This window comes from Lycium ferocissimum, chromosome 7, assembly GCF_029784015.1.
Source record: "Lycium ferocissimum isolate CSIRO_LF1 chromosome 7, AGI_CSIRO_Lferr_CH_V1, whole genome shotgun sequence".
Taxonomy (NCBI): domain Eukaryota; kingdom Viridiplantae; phylum Streptophyta; class Magnoliopsida; order Solanales; family Solanaceae; genus Lycium; species Lycium ferocissimum.
This window is the reverse complement of record NC_081348.1, coordinates 37,300,006-37,321,025: the sequence shown is the minus strand read 5'-3', so window position 1 is coordinate 37,321,025 and position 21,020 is coordinate 37,300,006. Positions and strand designations below refer to the sequence as shown.

General features: G+C 36.8%; 2 protein-coding genes across 4 annotated transcripts in view; both read right to left on the bottom strand.

The window, feature by feature from the left end:
• Positions 1-364: 364 nt before the first annotated feature.
• Positions 365-4,951, bottom strand: LOC132064786 (pyruvate kinase isozyme A, chloroplastic-like). Its single transcript, XM_059457894.1, has 7 exons — positions 4,049-4,951; positions 3,393-3,480; positions 3,118-3,308; positions 2,384-2,502; positions 1,695-1,938; positions 1,314-1,548; positions 365-859 (listed from the first exon to the last, which is right to left on the bottom strand). The coding sequence occupies exons 1-7, from the start codon at positions 4,586-4,588 to the stop codon at positions 531-533; spliced, it is 1,746 nt and encodes a 581-aa protein (XP_059313877.1). The 5' UTR covers positions 4,589-4,951; the 3' UTR covers positions 365-530.
• A 1,929-nt stretch (positions 4,952-6,880) lies between these two features.
• The window catches only part of LOC132064785 (serine/threonine-protein kinase TOR), a 32,914-nt gene continuing 18,774 nt past the window's right edge, over positions 6,881-21,020 (bottom strand). For 2 of the 3 annotated variants that reach the window (XM_059457892.1, XM_059457893.1), the window contains exons 27-57: positions 20,679-20,831; positions 20,382-20,534; positions 19,358-19,429; positions 19,128-19,262; positions 18,976-19,037; positions 18,793-18,890; positions 18,247-18,356; positions 17,993-18,166; positions 17,833-17,898; positions 17,662-17,730; positions 17,368-17,478; positions 16,959-17,099; positions 16,714-16,842; positions 16,453-16,612; positions 16,126-16,340; positions 15,444-15,650; positions 14,212-14,325; positions 13,939-14,142; positions 13,561-13,641; positions 11,803-11,877; positions 11,653-11,719; positions 11,387-11,547; positions 11,060-11,233; positions 10,850-10,978; positions 10,649-10,732; positions 9,302-9,363; positions 9,156-9,228; positions 8,931-9,065; positions 8,256-8,426; positions 7,919-8,181; positions 6,881-7,276 (exon numbers count right to left, since the gene is read on the bottom strand). In XM_059457892.1, coding sequence (XP_059313875.1) covers positions 7,258-7,276; positions 7,919-8,181; positions 8,256-8,426; positions 8,931-9,065; positions 9,156-9,228; positions 9,302-9,363; positions 10,649-10,732; positions 10,850-10,978; positions 11,060-11,233; positions 11,387-11,547; positions 11,653-11,719; positions 11,803-11,877; positions 13,561-13,641; positions 13,939-14,142; positions 14,212-14,325; positions 15,444-15,650; positions 16,126-16,340; positions 16,453-16,612; positions 16,714-16,842; positions 16,959-17,099; positions 17,368-17,478; positions 17,662-17,730; positions 17,833-17,898; positions 17,993-18,166; positions 18,247-18,356; positions 18,793-18,890; positions 18,976-19,037; positions 19,128-19,262; positions 19,358-19,429; positions 20,382-20,534; positions 20,679-20,831 — 3,867 coding nt within the window. In that variant the 3' untranslated portion in view covers positions 6,881-7,257. Of the gene's footprint in view, positions 7,277-7,918; positions 8,182-8,255; positions 8,427-8,930; positions 9,066-9,155; positions 9,229-9,301; positions 9,364-10,648; positions 10,733-10,849; positions 10,979-11,059; positions 11,234-11,386; positions 11,548-11,652; positions 11,720-11,802; positions 11,898-13,560; positions 13,642-13,938; positions 14,143-14,211; positions 14,326-15,443; positions 15,651-16,125; positions 16,341-16,452; positions 16,613-16,713; positions 16,843-16,958; positions 17,100-17,367; positions 17,479-17,661; positions 17,731-17,832; positions 17,899-17,992; positions 18,167-18,246; positions 18,357-18,792; positions 18,891-18,975; positions 19,038-19,127; positions 19,263-19,357; positions 19,430-20,381; positions 20,535-20,678; positions 20,832-21,020 lie in introns of those variants that run through there. The other variant, XR_009416639.1, reaches the window with a different exon arrangement.

The window sequence follows — 21,020 nt, the reverse complement described above, 5'->3', positions numbered from 1 at the left end:
CACACCTACTGGTTTAATTTTTACAGAAATATACGCAATGTGCTGTTGACTCTCTCTCCTCGAAATATTTGGACATTTACCAGTACTTACATTATTGTCTATTCAATTATGTTACAATTGGCTTGACTCGTAAACATCATTGGCTACTCTTTTTGTACCATACAAATAATAAATTTCAACTTGAACCTTACTGCTCTGCACAAAATGGACCAAAGACAAAATGTTACTCCGTCTTTTAAGATTTTTGCACTCCTGCTAAGAAAGACATTTTGAAAGCCGTAATTATAAGAATATTTGCCTAAATTATCCTTTATCTGTCTTAAACATCTCATTTAATTAATAATCAACTAACTGAATCAGTAAGAGTGAATTTGAAAACAAATTCAATTTGCCAAAACAGCAAGAAACAGAGCTGAAGTTCAAGAACTTGCTTTGCTTGATATGAATAGAATATGGCATACACTCAAAATAGTAAAAAAATCTCTCTTCCAAACATACAGGAAATAATGCAATATCTGCTTAAAGATATCCTATGTTATGGTCATAACCTGAATGGACTGGAAAATTGACCGGGCAGCAGAAATTGGGATGAAATCTGATACCACCAAAATAGCATCATCCTTCTTTATCATCCCCTTAGCTTTTATAAGTTCGACAGTTTTCTTAACGTTTCCTTCCATGTCGTCTGACAGGTCAGTGAGAAGGGGAGTAACTCCCCACTGCAAATTGAGAGCCATCCGCGTGCTGTTGTCGTTCGTGAAGGCAAATATAGGAGGATTTGGACGGTTGCGCGAAAGAAGAGACGCCATCTTCCCATGCCTTGTGTACACAAATATAGCATCCACCCCTAGGTTGTCAGCTGGAGTATGTAAAAAAGAAATTGGTTAAGATCAATGACAAACAGGTTGTTGAGACATTAGATAGTTAAGTACATAAAAAAGGTATGCTCTCTTATCTTGTAATAGTTTTGGATTTTAGCTGAGATGGTCATACAATTCAATATGGTGTCAAAGCAGGCAAGAGTTATGAGTTCAAATCTCACTGCCATCCATTATCAACAAGAATGTTCACGTTCTTGGCCAATGAAAAAGAATAAGGCCACACGTGAGGGGTGTTAAAGATATAATTCAATAATTAAAAGTCTGTTCTCTCTAAAATTTTTAGATGAAAATGGTCACACACTTTAACAGACATCAGGATCATTACCTTCAATTTCCTTGATATTTTATATTCAACAAACTAACAAAATATGCAATTATTGACACATAAAAACACACCCATGGATGCAGTAAAGGGAAGGAGAGGGAAATTACCCATTTCCACTGCACAATTGCAGATTTGCTCAGCAATTTGATCTGGCAAAGATACTCCAAGTGCACACTGATGCAACAAAGTTTGCCTGTTCTCTTCACGACATGATTGTTCCATTCGGGTGCTAGTTGTACGCAAGACAGAAAGAGCCTTCATTCCATATGATCCAATGGCTGACTCACCAGATAACATCAATGCATCAGCATATTGTCGTACCGCTTCGGAAATATCTGCAACCTATCACATTAAATAGCTTCTCATTAGTAGGAATACATTAGCAGCATTGAAACAAGAAAACTAGAAAGTACTGACAAATGGTAAAACAGGAAGAGATTAAGTTTTACTAAACGCAAAAAATTTCACTAGGAAAAAAAGGTCAGTACCTCTGCTCGTGTTGGAGTTGGGTATTCGACCATTGATTCTAGAAGTTGAGAGGCCACGATAACGGGCTTGTTTAGCTGCCTGCAAACATAAGTAATTTCTTCCTGAACAGATGGAATCTGTTCGAGCGGAATCTCAACTCCTAGATCTCCCCTTGCTATCATAATCCCATCAGAAGCCTCAACAATCTCTTCCAACCTTCGAAGAGACTCTAGGCTCTCTATCTTCGCCAACACTTTTATTGCCCTGCGATCAAACCCAGAAAGTTTTCATGATCCCAAGTACTCTTTGAATCTAGGTGAAAAATTATACTCCCACCGTCCCAATTTATTTGAAGGTGTTTGACTGAGCACGGAGTTTAAGAATGAAATGAAGCCTTTTGAAACTAGTAGTCTAAAACAAGCCAAGTCATAGTTGTGTGGCTATAAATCATCTCATTAAGGGTAAAATGGTAAGTTTAAAATTAAGTTGTTTCTAAATACAGAATGTCACTCTTTTTGGGGCCGACTAACAAAGGAAAGAGTGTCACATGAAATGAGACAGAGAGAGTAGTAAAATAGACAGAGCAATACTAATTCAATGATGAGGAATGCAGCTATAAGTGGACCAAAAGTTATGCGGTTAAGGTAAGGACAGAGGTGGGAGATAATTGTTAAGTTAAAAAAACAAATCTTTTGCTCACTTGACTTACTTGGAGGATTTAGTTGCGAGGTAGTCCCTCAGATGCTTGATTGCATCGGCATCTTTTACAAATGAGACTGCAATGAAATCAATATCTTCAGATATTCCAAACACAATGTCTGACCAATCCTGTAGATCATGAAGTGTGCATCAGCAAGATAAAATATTCATATTGGAGATATAACTCATAAGAAAATTACAACTTTATGTTCAATTGCTGGGGTAGATCATAAATGTGCATCAGAAAGGTTAGAGATTCATTTTATCAACCCAAAAAAAAAAAAAAAAAAAAAAAGGGGGGGGGGGGGAGGATAAAGGTTTGAGATTCAGCTTGGTTAAAACCTTCATATGATTGAAAAAAAATTCAATTGTTCAAAAACAGTCAAAACTGGTCACTTAGACCTATCAATTATCAGATCATTTATGTCATCTCAAACACTTAAGATGGATCATGTCGAAGAAAAACAGCCCTGTTTAAGTTAAACTCGAGCATAATTTTTTTCTTTTCAATGAGTAAAAAGTTCGAGCAATAAATTTAGGACTTTTTTCATTTTTGACCCTTCGGCCAAAATTATTTACGGGTGCTAGCCAAAATATACAAAACATATACACTGACTATATATATTTATGTTTATTATATGTATAGTTATGTATATTTATACTTAATATACAAAACATATACATTTGCCGGCTATTATTTCCTAGAGCGGTCCAAAACTGTAATTATCCCATAAATTTACTGACCTTTGTGGATAAAGTGGGGAGATCATAATCTCTTCCTAAAAGTGTGCCATCTCTCCAGAAACTCAACTTAGCTCTAGGCAGAAGTATACCGGGGTCTGTGCACTGGCAGCGCAGGTCGTTCCCAACTCTCTCTATAACTTCAAAGGTTGCCATTCCTCCATCTATGACAATTTCATCACCAGGATTGACCCCTAAATAGGAGAACGAGAATTTAACCTCAATCTAACTTTTTAAAACCAAACAGGAAACAATAATCATTTATCACCGAGACTTACCTTCAGAAAAACCTTCATAATTTGCCTGAATTGTAAATGGACGAGAACCTTCAAATTTCTCGGTAGTAAAGTACCAGATTGAATCCTCCTATAATGATCAACATGAACATAATCCAATTTAGACTACAAACTTTCACTTTACAACAGTATTGGGGTAACTTCACGTACACAATATAACAATAAAATTAAAAAAATGCTTTTGTTTTACCTACTATATCGATCAGTCACAAAAAATATTTGTTGTTACACTGTCAATTTCTCAGAAAATACAAATGAATGGAATGTCAAATTTCGAATCTGAAAATAAAACCTTGACCTTCTAAAAATTTGTGACTCCCCATATTTTATAAAACAAAAGACAATTAAAAACATTTAAATCAAACAAAAAAAGAAAGAAACAAAAACAGATTACTCGGCGGCGCCGGAAATCTCCAGTCTTATGAGCAATTCACACCTAGTTCAATTACTTTACAATCTCAAAAAAAAAAAAAAAAAATTGCAACTACATAATTGTAATTGGATAAAATTCAATCACTTTAATGTGACAAAAATTAGTTTCTTCTTTTACTTTACTGTTACAGTGGATAAAATTCAAAGACCTATGAGAAATTGACCCAAACAACATTATTATACAAGAAAATAATTTGGTTAATTACCTCTGCTTTGACAGAAGATGAAGAGCCATGATCAACTATTTGTATTTGATTCCCCTCTGTATCAATCATGACTGATACACTATACCCCTTTTCTTGATTCAACTTCTTAATTTTCCTAATCACATCTTGATGCCACTCTCTTGAATTATGACACATATTTAGCCTAGCCACATTCATACCTGCCATAGCCAATTTCTCCAATTCATCTAAAGAAGAACAAGCTGGACCAATTGTACACACAAGTTTTGTTTTCCTTAACCCCAAAAATCCATTTTCTTTAAGCTCCTTTTCTGACACAACATCAAAGCCTAATAAAGACCCTTCTTTTAATTCACTTGAACTTTGAATTTTCTCCACTTGCAACACTGCTCTAATTGCAGTTCTTGATTTGTTGACTTCCAAATTTCTAGCATGAGAAAAACTAAATCTTTGACTTGAAGAAATTGGAACACCAAATACCCTTTTCTCCAATTTACTAATTAACTTATTTGAAGTACTAATCTTAGTCCCCATCAAAGCTAAATCTCCCACTACTGCCATCTTTACAAAGAAAACCAAAACCCCACAAAATATTATCAAAGGTTAAAGGCCACAAAAGAAAGTCTTTAAAAGAAATTACAACTTGCTGACAAATATATAAGCTATTAAGTACCTAGAAAACTCCGCCAAGATTTTGTAACTATAGCACCTGACTATAGATTACATAAATACTTTCTTTCTTTGTGTGGAGTTTACAAGGTACACGGAGGAGAATAATAAAAAAGAAGTACAGATGTATATATAAAAATAGTATATGCTTCTATGGAATAAGGGTTTAGTTTGGAAAAAACAGCAAAAACCCTAGTAAGATGGGTCCAGTGTTTGTCCTAAAGTAAGTAGGGAACAGTTACATGATGTTTGAAACAGAGGAACAACTGAAAAAAGGCGGTACAGAACAGTAGGCACGAGTTGGCCTAACTTTTTTAACGGTTAACTACGTGGGTCTATTTCTATTGGCCAGTGTGAGTCAGACAAACTTTGGGTCATTTAATGAAACACGTGTTACTTTGAAGAGAAATTAGGAACGTGTTGTTGAGGCGGATGTGCACATACACTTGATTTGGAGATCACCATTTAAGTCCTATGTACATTGTGTTGGTAATTTACAAGTCTATTTACTTCGTAATAACTTCAATATATGGTGTTTAAAATTTCACATTTATTTCCTAATAACTTCAATATACGGTGTTTAAAATTTCACATTGTTGAAGTTCAGACACATGTAACTGAAATTCACACCTTATTACTTGATGTTCAGGCATATATGCCTGAAGTGGCTGAAATTCAATCATTTTCGTTTGAACTTCAGTCATATATAACTTTAGATATTTCTATTTGAAAGTTAGGCTTTGACACTACAATCTGAAGTCATTTTTTTTTTATTAATCTAAAGTCATTCAAAAATGAATAAACGTGCAAAAAAAAAAAATTAAAACTGGGTACAAGTTAAAAGGTAATTTCCAACTAAAATAGCTGTGAAATTTTATTATTATTGACTCATGGCGCAGTTTTTGTTGGACTTGGGAAAAAATGGGGTGTGTTCTTTTCTTTTTATTATTTTAAATGGGGTATGCTTGAAAAACGAATTATTACTATGTTCTTCTATCGATTCGATTAACTGTGATTATAAGCAACGACTTTGAATTTGTATAAAGATTCTTCCTTTAGGACCTCTTTTCACCTATTATTAGCGACTCTTAAACGTGCTCCAGTTGTGTCGATTCAAGCCTAACCCTTTTTGAATGAACAGTTTGAAAACGTGATTAATATTTTGAAACACCAAAAACAACAAATTTAATTTTTTTTAAAAAAAATACGCGTGAAGGTTAAATATTCAGAATTTCTTCTAAACTTTAAACTTTGAATAGTAGAGAGCATTGCTAGTCAAAGGGTTTTCTAAATTCCATCCAAATTCAAAAGTTAACTATTTAGTACTCCTACAAATTATTTGTATACTTTGCTCTACTTGGAATTTTCAAAAGAACTGCTTTCCACTCTTTTCTGTTTTATCGTCCCTACTTTCCACATGATGTAAGAAGTTGATGTTGGGGATAACAAATGACCTTTCTGGAGAATTTTTTAAATAATTACTTTTAGAGACTGGATGATTACAAAACGCAATAAACAATATTATCGTAACTGCATTAATGAATTAATAGAAGCCAATAATTGTGAAATATTCTAAACACAAACTCATACTTTTGGTGTCATCGAGCATATATACATTATTAAAGTTCTTGATATAGATACTTCACCAACTCAAAGAACGTGTATATATATATATGTGCGCGCGCGCGCTCACGTGTTATAAAATAGAATTCAACCAATGATGCCACCCTAACGTAAGGTCTAACTTAAGTCTCCCACCTTAACTCATTCCTAGATGTACCTAAAATAACCAGCACGCCTATATTACCATGAAAACTTGGGAAACACCTAATATTATTGGTTGTTTTATGCCTCCAGGACTTTGGCCTAGTGATAAAGAGCACAAGTGACATGTGAATTAGATGTACGTCAAAAGTTTAAACCCTGCCATAGACAAAAACTTGGTATTTAAGTATGAGTAAAGGAGGACTCGCGCAACCTATCAGCCTTACCGGAGAACAAAATCTTGCTCCTCACAGAGCACGTGGTAGACTGAAGAAAATGAGACAACCCAAATTCATCAATGAATTCGTATTAGGACTCTGCAAGTTGAAAGTGAAGTGACATCTTTGTGGATTGATCTTGTCAGATGAAGACATGAAATTCGTCGATCCGTTCATTAAAGAGAGGGCGATCCATCAGACTAGAGGACTAGAGAGAAACAATTCCATTAATCATCAATCAGGATTACCAGATATGCTGGAGGATCAAGAATACAAAAAAGCTTTCGATGCAAGACAACCAACTTTATTCTCTTCACAAGGGTTCATTTCACCATGTAAATAGCTGTACAAATAACTATATGCACTATTCTAGGATCCTTCCAGTCTTATTGAACTTCCACTTGGAGCTAGATTACATGCAGCCGACAAGCTGACTTCCTTAATACAACAAATTGCTACCATAAACTTAGGAATTTACATAGACCTCTAAATTATGTACATTATGGACTTCCACCAAGAAGTCCTCCAAAGGATCCAAACACTATGTACAAATATATACAGATAATTACCATCCAGAACCTACCAAAATGGACACCACCTGAAATAAAGAACAAGGCTACCATGATTAGACTAAAGAACAAAGTACACAACCTTTTACTCTGCAGTTAAAATTCTTATTCGACAAAAGCACCCCTTCAGATTCAGGATTTGCACATTTGAACATGAAATTTCACCACAAGATCAAGAGTTAAAATTTTAAGCAAGAACATTCAAACACCAAATGTGCAAAACCAAGGAGCGGGCGTTATTCTAGTCTCTTCCATTTTACTTCTTAAGCCATGAGAAAAATCTATTTTATCAAAAGTCAAAGACAGCATTCCCCAAAGATTAATTCACAAGTCTGCTCAGTTGATCCACGGGTTTATCTAACATTTGAGGGAAGTAACTGGGCCACCAAATCCTAATGAGTTCTTGCATCAAGAGTTAAATACCAAGGTGATAGTATATCCAAAAATTATTTGCTAAAATAGGTCACACAATTACTGAGCAAAATTTTTCACTAGCTTGGTAGATTCAGACTCTTTAAGCGTCTTCTTAACCTATTGCAAGTGTTATGGAGCACACAGTTAAATCTTTATCGGAAGAAATGGAGCATACAATTAAAACAAAACAAAAGTTAAATTCAGAGCAATGAAACAATTCAGCGAGGGGGGGGATGTCCTGGGAATCTGGATCTTACCCAACATAATTTTGGCATAGATTTTCATGAGACATTGCTTGCTGAATAAGTTTTTGGACTTGTAGTTTCACTGATAAACCGTGATCAGCTTCACGCGTCTCTCCAGAAATTAACGTACTGTGATCCAGTGCATGCTGTAGAGAGCTTGAAGATGCAGAGGTAGCAGCAAAATCACGTCCAGTAAGTTTATTACTCATTCGAGCCATGACAGCCACAGCACGTTCATTTAGAACTTCATTGGCATCACCTAATTGATTGACCGCCTAGAAAAAGAATTAAAACTGTAAGCATGAAGCATGCATCCCCAGAATACTTCACAAGCATAATTGATTAAAACCTGAAGCAGTTCTCTCTCTCTTGCACCCCTTTGTGGCTGAAGAAGCTCTCTATTTGAAGAGGACTCCTCACTGTTCACAACAGGAGGATGTGCACCGGCAAGTGTGGACATTTGCGGAACTTCATTGAAATTGAAAAGACGCCAATTTATAAGTGGATCATGAACAAAGGCCTGAAAAGAAAAAAAAGAAAAAAGACAATGAAGATCGAAATAAGCTGATAACTTGAAACTGTAACTAAAACATTTACATCATTACAAGACAAAAAAGACAAACTCCCAAGAGCAACCTTAATATTATTCAAGGAATGAAACCAAGCATCTCAAATTGATGGAAGGTGTTCCTCTTTTCACTGTGAGTTTAACTTGCAGTGACAATTATTTACTAGTCTCAATTAAGGCCTTCAATTATTCAACATGGCAATTTAAGGCCCGGATAGATTCTAATTTTTCAATCATCTAAGTCATTAAGTCATTAAATTAGATAGAACGCCCTTTTATCACCCAGTTGTGTTCTTCAGAAGATATCATAGTCGACTTCGAGATCTTTTTGGACTTGAAAACAGCCCCATAAGCGTACACAAAAAAGGAGTTCAATATAGACCGATCAATATTCATACCATTACAGTGTGGCCCCATCATACAGTTTACAAGGTAAGAGTGATGCCAAAAATTTACCTCCATCATAGCCATAACACTATCTTTATGCAGTCGGAGAACTTGCATTACATTCTCACATGTTGACCGGAAATTTCCCTCTATACCGCTAACCTCCATTGCTTTTACAAGCATTCTAGTGAGGCGAAACGGAACCTATACAAAGTTTGTTACAAAAGCTATTAGTTTCCTTGAAGAAAGCACATACAATTTCTGAAAAGCCATTTTTTGAACATAATAATTTACCTTCTCTGGAAACTTCTCCCGATTCATTGAAGCTTCAAAGCAATCTCCAAAATCAATATGCAAAATCTTCCCACTGCATGACCAATAGAAATATATTAAACCTTTTGTCATCAGAAAGAAAATGCAATCACAGAGTACAATGGTACCTATATCGGTGAAGCATGAGGTTACTAGGATGTCGATCACCCAAACCAAGTAGGTATCCAACCTGGAGAAAGTCAACCCAAATTCAACAGATGTACACAACAGAAGCAGCTAAAAAGAAAGTATCTCCTTTTTCTCAGTTTTAATATTCTGTTTTCCCGATTTGTAAGATATTTTAGTTTTTTGTTTTTTGAGAATGGTAACAGTTTCATTTTAATACGCTCGAAAAATGTTTTGACGCTATTCCATCAGTAATATTATTCTATAAAACTTCACATGCCAAGAATATTATCTCTGATGCAATGTGTTCCTATATCAAACTTACTTAACGCCGCCTATTTAAAATTCTATTTCACCATTTCTAACATAATAAAGAAGTCAAATTGAAATCTTAACTTTTTGTCCTACTGAATGACATCACATAAAATAGGGCGAAAACTCTTTATGCTAGAAACAGTATTTCTTCAGGTCAAACTAGGTCAAGAAATTAATGACCTCCACTAAGTACAGAAGTAACTCTTCTTGCCAACTTTGGTCAGAAAACTACCTATTGCTCCTCTGCATTTTGAGATTTAGAGACAAAATATTTACAACACATAATAGTCATGCCCCTAGCTGCAAAAAATTCCAGGTTATTAAGTGCCCATTTGGCCATGAAAATTGTGAAGTTTGAAAAAAGCACGTTCTGTTTTCAAAGTGAAAAATGTTATTTGTAAATTGGAGTCGTGTTTGGCCATGAATACAAATTGGAGTTGTTTTTGAATTTTTGTGAGTGATTTGGAGTGAACAACTTTTTGGTGTTTTTCAAATTCCGGAAAGTTCCATAATTCAACTCCCAAAAAATGTAAAAAATATCCATGGCCAAACGGCTACTAAATTTCTGATATGCCTAATGTCTAATTCAGAAGGCTGCAATAATTCTGATCAAGCACAGGAAGATCATATCACCAAAGGGAGTTACATCATATAAATGCAGCTTATATGAAAGCAAAACTTGTGTGATTACTCTAGGTAATCCTTGTCGTAAATAGTTTTCGTCACACACACACACACACACATATATATATGGGCGTCCCTTCTCTTAAATGAAAAAGGGAAAAGAAGTAAAAAAGGTTGTCGAATGTTAGCCTATTTGATAGTATTATGGAAGGGGGTAAACAACAATCTGACTTATTTTTACTGTTTTTCCCAAAATAATAAAAAAAGATCAGTGTTCATATAGCATACCCACCCCACAAGATGCATTAGAGAACAGAACTAATAAACAAACAAGGGAACACTGTTCTTGTCAAACCTGAACAGAGAATAAGCTTTAAGAGAGGTTCTGAAAGAATGCAAGGAACACATACCATGCTCATGACAGCCAAACTTCTTGTGTAATTTGTTCTTCTGTCCAGCCAGACCTCAGAAGTGCGACTCTTTAACCAAAGAACCTATATGACCCAAAATAAATACCTTCAGGAAAACAAAGAGCAGAAAGATTTTGCTAATATTTATCTACCAGGGATGTTATGGCAATAGGCTGAAAGTCGTCGTCATAGAATACACACCCTTGATAAGTCATTCCCTTCTGTATTTTGCAAAGCATATTCAAACACCTCCACCTTAGAAATAAGTGGCAAATTATCATAATCCGGTGCAAAACTCAGCATCAATTTATGCTCTTGATTTAGGGTGATCTGTAAAATTGGAAGAATATACAACAATTAGATAGAAATACTAGTCTCTTTAAAGCACAAAAAGGTCTATGTTGAACAAACCTTCCGGGCATCCCTATATTCCCGAATAAGCTGGTGCAAGGTGTCACAATTTGGAACCCATTCTATCAGTCCACTATTAGGGGACAATGGAATGACATCATATCGTTGAATTGATAAATCTTTCTCTGCAGTCTTTCTCGAGTTCTCCAGCAAAGTATTAACCAGACCAAACAACTGGTGCATAGCAACAATACAGTGTGTCTTTTAGTTCTAGGTTGAAGGAAGAGAGGAATAAAGCCTCACCAAATGTTTAATAAACAGAGGTAGCAGAATCCCTGGAGCCAGCTTGTCTATACAAAGCATAATTATACACCAGCAATTGCTAACCTGCATGACACGTTCATCCTGGCGTAAATCTTCATGCCCTTTGAGCAAGAAAGCATAGTCTTTTCCATCACTCCCATGGATTGTCAATTTACGAGGTCGTTGTTTGGATGTGATTACAACAAGTTGGGGTGCAAATGATGCAATTGTCACCACTTCCTTATCTGATATGACAAGTTTGAAGTTTGATAGAACAAATCGTATCAATACTAAGGCACAAAACTGGCTTAACCATGTACAAGTAATAATTTCAAACAACACAACTACACCTGCTCGATAAGTTCCAGGAACAGCTAGCTCCAAATTTCGACACTCTAGTAACTCGGGGGAAACGGACTGGCATCAAAAGTAAAATAACGTTAGTTATGAATATGATGCAAAGTCGCTGATACCAATAACAAACATAACATGCTGCTTACCTGTAAATCCAGGGTTGTGAGTGTTTGAAGCTGCTTATCTATCCGCCTGAATACATGGTAATAGAGATCCCAAGCCTACCAAGATGAGGGTTTGACTAGTCAAATAATGGGCTGTTAACTATAGTAGTTTCCAGTAGACTTTATCAAAGAATAAAAAATAGAAAACTAAAAGTCACTAGCAGAATTCGAATGGCAAAGGTAAAGGATGTCATGAAAAATATGAAGATAAGAGAAGTCTGGGGTCCAGATAGCATTTCTGTAGAGGTTAGAATGGAAGTTTCTTGAAGAGATTGGTCTAGGATGGCTTATCATGCTATTTGATGATATACTAAAAAGTGGTAGGATGCCCTACGAATGGAGAAAGAGAAAGAGTACCCTGATTCCAATTTATAACAGAGGAGATATTCAAAGTTGTGCGAACTATCGTGGCATTAAGCTTGTGAGTCATATAAACTCTGGGAAAGAGTACAACAAACATACCCAGTGTGATCCCAAAAGTGGGGTCTGCGGAGGGTAGGATGTACAGACCTTGCCCCTACCTTGTGAGGTAGAGAGGTGGTTTCCGATAGACCCTCGACTCAAGAAAAGCGTTTTCAAAACAGGTTTAAAAAAATACAGAAGTAAAAGAAGCTCTGATGAAAATACTAAGAAAAGAAAAATATTGACAGCAAAAATAATACGATAACCGAAGCAAAAGAAACAACAATATTAGTAAAATTGAAGAATAAGATTATAATAGAATAATAATAACAATACTGAAAAAGGAGAAGAGGGAGCTCATAAGAAACTCTGGAAAGAGTTGTAGATAGAAAAGCCCTTTCATGGTGTGAAGTCCTTTCTGTTTTGAGAAAAGCCCATGACTTAAAAGCCCCTCCCCAACTCTCCCTCCCTCCATCCCCCTTTTCAACTCTCTCCCTCCCCTAGAACCCAGGATATAACCAAAGCCTATACCCTGGTTCCCATTCTTCGCCCTTTCTTCACACAAATCATGACCCTATTCATATCAGTCATGTTACATTCATCCATGAATGTCCGCATGTCTCCCACCTTCTTGGTGAAATCTAAAGGACCACAGGTGTGCCAGACTCCGGTTATATTGACCGGCAATAGTCCTCCTCCTATTGATACACCATATCGACTCATTCCACTACTCCAGCATCAAAACCTCCTCTCCCCTATCCATCTGTTCTCTTCATAAAGGCCTTCTTCTTCTTTAGAAAATAAAAGGGGAAGTCTCCTAGCTGCATGACATTATATTTTCCACGCCTGCTGCCCATTTGAGGACAACTTCCTATGATTCACCCCATGAGAAAAAATAATTCCAGTCAGGTCTTCTGAAGAAGGTTTTTCTCCTCAGAGTGTGTTTGTGGAAACACAGAACGTGGACTCCTTTCTGGTGTCTACTCTTCTACATCTTCTTTCTAGTTCCAGAACTTGCCATTTCAAAACGTCTTTGTATGTTTGTAACTTAAGCTTCAGAAATCCTAGAGATAAGTAAGAACATCTCTCTGAGCCAATTTATTGCTAACAGAAAGGACCTCCCATAGCAATAAAGATCGCAATTAGTTTCCCATCATAAAATTGTGAAGTGCATCATCCAAATTATTAACACAGCAGGAATCTGGAAAAAACTTTTGGATACTTGGCACTAGCATTCATCACATAGAAAATGCAAAATAACAAAATAACAAATAAATAAGTAAAATAGGGAAAGAACGAGAGAGATGCCCACGTGGAATTTAAGTGTCAAAATGGTACCTGTGTTAATTCAGCATCTTTGCCAGTTCTCCGATACTTCATACAGCATTCAAAGGCTTCCAACAACTCAAGACGGTATGCCTGAAAAAGTAATGTTATCTATCCATTAGTTCAATCCAACGTTAGATAATGAGTATCCTCAGATATTTAATGAATTCCAAGAATAATTGATACTCAACTAATAGTACGGAAACACCATACACAGAATCTATCCCCAAAGCGGTTCAAGCTTAGTCAAACCAATATCATAACATCCTCATAATCACCCAAGCACAGGGAAAAATTAATGGAAGGGCAAGCAGAATCTACTAGACATTGTCAAAGTATGTCTGTCATGATAGAGAGAGCATAAGCATATATTTAATTAGGAGCATTCACCTGGATGAATGCTTTCTCCTTTATAGTGGTATTACTCCTCATTGCTCCTTCCTCAAGCATTTCATGCAGAGGCTCTAACACCTTCAGCATGCCCTCAATGTTGTGTTCGCCAAAATACAGACGGCTGGCCTCTTCCAATGCCTCGTGCCACATTTCATGCCAAAGTATCGCAACCCTGATAAGCTCCTTTGAGACAAGTTGGGCCTTCAAAATCAAGCCCAAGTCAGAAACAAGAAATCATAAAACTATCAGAGTAAACCAGTTCTACTTCACCTGATCAACGAGTACGCCACTATGCTGCCTAACTTTATCAACCACTTCTTGAGCTGCAGCTCTGCGCAAATTGCTAATTGACTTACATGCCACAAGAAGTGGATACATAAGAGCCTGCAGATAAGGTCCACATATATTATAGATTTGAAGAACTAAAAAGAATTATATAAAGGCAGCCACACAAGCAGTTAGAAAGTTACAATAATCTCACTTACTAAGAACAAGAAATAAAGTCCTTTAGTATCTGACGACTAAAATAACTTACAAGCACATGCCACGATATTTTGCTCGTTAACTTGAACACAATGGTATAATTACCCTCCAAGGCTCACACATATTTTAAGTTAAATTCTGATAACTATGTACACTCAGCATTCATTTATTTGCATGTGCAAGTCCATCTTAACACTTCTCCCAGAGACAACAGATACACAAAACACCTACCCATTAGCAAGACCGTACTTGTTAATTATTATGTTTGTCCTAGTACGTCCGCATACACAGATTTTATATCAACTAGGTTACTGCACATAGAACCCTTATGGGGAGAGAATGACGTCCCCTCTAGATTCATGTCCATTTCTAATATATCTTGATCACTCTTACAAAGCTTCATGGATAATGTCAAAATGCAGTTGCTACATGCTATGATACATGAACTTATCCGAGGGGACTAAGAAACGAGAGAGAGAGAGAGAGAGAGAGAGAGAGAGAGAGACTCTATCTTGAAGATAATAGAAGAACTGCATCAGCCTAAGATGACAACACCACCTCCTCAATCCCAAACCAACTAGGGTTGGCGGTATGAACCCTCAACACCCATTGCCCCTGACTGAACTGCCTCATAATTTCAATAAAAAAAGAACGAAAAAAAAAAAACTGACTCGGCGGAACATCCAGGCATTCCACATGTTTCATACAACAGATAACATTAACTACTCGACTAACTGTAGATATGTAGAAAATGACCATGACAGCTCAGGCATTTATCTTCATAGCAGGTCTTCCTGTTTAAGACTGGTAAGTCTATGTTCCAATAGCTTATAAGGAGGTCAAATATCAAATAAATTAACCCAATAATAGTAAAATATAAACACGTCATTCACAATTAGGAAGTTAAAAGAGAAATTTAGAGGGACAAAGTGCAGGGTGGAGAATGGATGTCGAGGGAAAACAGTTATGACTAGATAGCCAAATAATAGTTCTTGTTTTGGATAAAAACTAGCAAAAACCTGTGGATGACTCTGTCCAATTCGCACTAACAAGGACTGTATCAGTTCTCTGACAGCATGGTTATTTGAATGTATCCGGGCGATAATCTGAGGCAAAACAACCAACCATGTGTTGATGTTAACATGTGTAAATCCTTTCTGTAATGCCATTTGGACCTCAGAAGTAGCTCCATGGTTGAACCACAAAGTAAGAAGACGAAGAATATCCTGAAACCCGAAAACATGACCATAAGAAAAGTAAAACAATTAAGTAATGTAATGGAAAAGTCAATGATAAACGTTAGTGAATCTAACAGGAAGTGTTGCTGGATAATGCAACTATGAAAACAATGCTGAACATAAAATTCTATACAATACATGAATTCAGTAGGAGTACGAGTTTCACCAGATAAGCAAATGTTTTCACCTTGACCGACACGTGCACAGATGCAAAATGAATTAGATAAAAAATATATTTTTGTAAAGTAAGCGTAACTTGTTCAAAAGATGCATGAGCTTAAAATATAGCAAGAAGCCAGCAAGAAAAGGTACACCATGTCACTGCAAGGATACAAAGTGCTAAGCAACCAGTAAGCTCAGAAAGAAAGACGTTTAACGACAAGGACAGACCAATGACACCTCAACATCACACAAAGTAGTCTTCTAAGAACTGAATTAAATTAGCTGTAGATTCAGATATAACCTGTAAACTATCATCAACACCCTTAGCATGTGCTCCGCAAGCTATAGAGTGAAAATAACCAGTTACGGCAGCAACAACAAACTGTGCAGCAATATTTGCAAAACCTCTCAGAGTGTAATGAGACATCACTGCTGTATTGAAAAGTGCCCAAGTGTGCCAGGCTTTTCCCCACTTCGTTGCACAGTGAGTAGCATTTCTAAATGCACTAAGAATTTCTGACAAGGTCAATATCATCCAAGAAACAGTCATTATAAATGATATCATCAAGCTATCACACAATTTATCTTTTCTTTTTAAGAGGGGAAGTGGAGTGTCTTCACATTTTACCTTGTATGGAATCATCATCCAAACCAGGAGAAAGTGCCCACTTCCAAGTGCCGAGCCTGAGGTATATACGAGCAACAAGTGGCACGCCTGAAGAAGCAACTAATGCATTCTGCATTACCGGTTGAAGAGTTGCTGTTCTTGAGAGGTCCATGGCAAGGTCCTTCAATGTCCAAATTTGATACATGAGACAGAGCATGAACATGAAATTTACTTCTGTGATAGGTAATGTGTGATCGTAATTTTATCTCCGAAGTGCAATACCTGCAACCTAGCAAAGGCTTCCTTTCGCTTATGATCCTCGCCAAGTGACCATTGGTACTTTAAATATGCTAGCATCACCTGAGGGGGGCCGTGATATCGCACAGTTGCAGGAGTCGTTTCAGGATCGAACTGCAGGATAAAGAAGTCATAAATATGCAGTCTCACAAGTAGAGCTATAACAAGAAATCTATACCACAAGGCAACATACACTTTTTATACACAACCCACAGGGGTAAATTACTAACCTGTAAGAGTTTAACCAACGTAGATCTAGCTTGGCTAATTCTGCCATTTTTCCTGCAGAGTGATGCAAACTTGATCCATGTTTCTGAATCTTCTGTAGGAGGCAATACAAGTGCCCTCACAGCTAAAAGTACTTGCCAGACCTGCAAAAAGTAAGAATATGTTGCAGATAACAGAGCAGAATACTCAGAGAAATGATCCGTTCAGACAGAGAGAACATGGAATCACATTAAGGCAGGAAAAAGACCAGACAGACAGTTCCTGTAAGACAGCATGAGTTTGAGAATAAATACAAAGGCCATAACTAGTCATCCAAGCTCTCACCTAAGCATTTCCGGATTGAAAATATCAAAAGATCATGATAGTACATCCAAAATGTTACACTCAAGTGTGGGAAGTTCTGAAATTTACCTCAACGTTTCTTTTTGCACCCTTTATGCGTTCATTCCACATATTGCGAACAAGGGCTCTTCTTCCTTCGGCAACAGGGTTTCCTATAGGAAGAGTACAGTACTCAATGACCTAATTAGAATGAGATGAAAACAAATTATTAGACCATTAAAAATCATAGCAATTTTCCTTTTTGAAGGTTGCCAGCATATCCTTAATGCTGAGGAATACAGCATTACCAGTTTCAAAAAAAAAAAAAAAAGAACATAGCAATTAGGAATAACTCAATTGAAAAGGCTAAAGAATATATATCACCTCTTCTAATTCAGAAAGCTGCTGAACGCGAACCATGTTGCTGTAAGCACGTTCATAGCTCTCAAGAACCTAAACATATCAATGGAGAATTGTAAAGACTTTTGCTATAAAATCCTGCATAAGTCATCAAATGAGTATAAAATGAGGAGATGACGAGATGAAGAAACAAACCAGTGCAGCAAGCTCGGTTGCCAAACATTTCCTTGCTCTTTCAACATATTCACGTGCTTCGTCGTACTGAAGAATAGGGCGCCAGTATAAAGATTACACCAGACCAGAGAATGTCACAACATCAAAACAAATGAATGAGTGAAAACAACGGACAGACTACCTTCCCTCGACGAACTAGAAGAACTGCCCTAAAAAAGGTGCCATTACTACTTCCATCACCGCTGGAAGCAGTATTTCCCAAGACACGGAGTTTGGTTTCATCACCATCATCAAGCCGAGAAACATATTCTGCCATCTGATCCCACTCACCCATGTTCCAGGCAGCATTAGCAGCCTAAACTAGTCCAAAACATGCATTCACTATGAGTATCGAAACAAAAAAAACTCTCAGATATTACATATAAGTTGACAAACCATTGGTGCCATTTCCAATCGAGCTGCTGGCTCAGCTGGCGTCCAGTATTCCTTACAAAGATTGTTAAGCTCCTCCCACCGAGCTAGAGCAGCAAGGCATCGCATACGTCCTTAAGGAAACACAGAAAAGGATACAGATCGTCATCAAGTGAATAAAGAGCGTACAATACACTAACGAATAAAATTTACTTTTTCAACAAGGACCAGCACTCCAGAAGCATAACAAAACCCAATTCCAAGTGTCAAGCAGCATTTATTTAAGCCACCAAACAATTTAAGAAGTGACAAAACAGATGCCACTGAAAGCATGAAATAGATTACCACTTAGAACAGGTTAAGTATTACATCAGGTAGTTAGAGGGGGTCAATCAATTTCCTTCGCAATTGACTCCTTTTCAGATAATGAATCTCAAAAGTAAAGGTCACTACTATTAGATGGAAAACTCGGATCTAGCATGATCTATCACTAGCATCAAATATCTTCAATAATTCTGTAAGGAGAAGTCATAGACCAGATTATGCAGTAACTTATCCAATAATACAAACCTAGAGTAGCATCCAAACCGAGATGTGGACTCGAAGCTTGTGTCGCCTTAGCAGTGTATGCTTTAAGAGCATCGTCCCAGCGTTGCAATTTCTCATACCTTAAAAATCGACAAATAGCAATGACATCAGTGAAGGAGAAGACACATTTGAGAATGCCATTTCAAGTTAAAGCTTGTGCAGTACCATGATTCCTTCAATTGAACCCCCAAATGCTGCTGAGCATATGTTAATATTCCAACAGCTGCCTGAAGATGCCAAGCATGATTAAGTTTAATCACCAGAAAGTCAGTATGAAACATAAGTAAGATGCAACAAACAAACAAAGAAATCAAGACCTCATATTGATGTAATTGATTATTTATATGGATTAGAGCTTCAACTACAGCAACAGGATTGGCATCCCTCCTATTTGAAAGTGCACCTTCAAATTCCATTTCCTTGTAGTGTAGGGCCTTTGCAAATGCTCGACACTGAGAGGAAGAGGTCATTATATACAACTACTTAACTTTTTGATAACAACAGGAGGTATATATCAATTGGCTGCACAATGTGAGAATAAACCCACCTTCTCCGCTAGAGCACCAAGCAGACGAATATCAATAGGAAGGGGTCTCTCATCATGTTCCATAAACTCCGCCTGGAAAGTACAATTAGTCAAACTAAAATAACAATAATAATACTGCAGCTTTACAAAGGACCGATTAATGTCTTAGTACGCAACTCCTTCATGTATTGAGCCAATCATTTCCAAAAAAACCTCGCCAATCACCCAAGTAAAGAATATGAGAGTTTTGATTAAAAAAATCAGAAACAGTTAGTTCCCTCAAATTTGACTACACCCATAACCAATCATCCTGTTTTGGATAATCACTTTATCTGGTTAATTCTATCCTTGATCTTATCTGATTTCTCTCCTTAGTCTTGACTCTTTTTAACAGCTCTCCTTAGTCTTCACTCGAGCCACTTCACTAGAAGACCAGTTATTCCCAGAATCCACCATCCCTTCCACAAATGAAATGCACAAACCAGAGATTCATACTTTTCCTAGAGGAACTACTATCATAAACCGAAAAATATGTCAATAGCAGCGGTATTTTGCACCAAGCGCTCTCTTCGGCAAACAGCCGCCACGAACCTTTACAACCTCTTTTTTAAATAAGTATGAACCTTTGCAATTGCAAGTAGATTTCCTCTCGGATCCCAATCAACATACTTTCAACCTGTAAAACCCTAAAAGAAGCCCACAAGTATGATCTCATATCAAGTTCTAAACACAAACACAACTTTTAGAGTTAAGCTACCCCTTTATCAACATTAAGCACCGCAAAAGAAAACAACTAGAAATTTTCACATGCATAAACATCAAATAACTCAAAGACTAAGAGATCCTACAACTACCATTATGATTTAATGTGTGGAGGCTGTATAGCTCTGAGCACTTCTGCTCTTTCTAGGGGCATGTCTATTACAGGAAAAATGGAGGGAATATCTTGTTAAGGTAACAAGTCAATCTTCTTGTACGCATAAGCTTAGATCAATATCTTCAAAATTGAAGAGTGTGCTTCACTTGGAAAGCATGACAAACTAACCAAGTTCAGAAGTGTAGCAAGAATTTCAGGTGGGATATTTGGAGAAGAAAATGCCATTTCTAAACTCCGTACTAGCTGCCTTTGACTAGCTTCATTAAGTTGTGACCAGCAACTAACAAAACCTGCAGCAAACAGCTCCCGCCCAACAAAAGGCTGCAAAAGTTCAACATTAGAAAAAAGAAACACAGCTAGAAGCACCTGTATATTTCTGGCACTTGCTCTTTTCTTGAAAGTCCTTTAACTTTTGTTTCTTTTTCTTAAGAACAATGAGGAAGGGGATGTTGAAGAGGATAATACCTGCAGTTGAGCCAGTTTTGCACATGTTCTTAATGCTGGACTTGGTGATTCTTTCAGAAGTTCAATACTGAAATGCCTCATCCACTCTGCCCAATCCTCTTTAGTACTCCGTTGAGAAGCCTCACCAGCGGTACGCAATCTGCCATCATTGACCTACATAAATGTAGTTTAGAGTCAATATATCCAACTAGACATCATCAAAAGTTGAAGAAAACCAACGGAAAAATTAATTAAATAAAATAAGGGAGAAGTAGAAACAGAAATACAATAATTCCTGCTACAACAAAGTACAGGCTTACCTTCATATCTAAAATCATGTTTCCTTGGGTTAAAAAAAGAAGG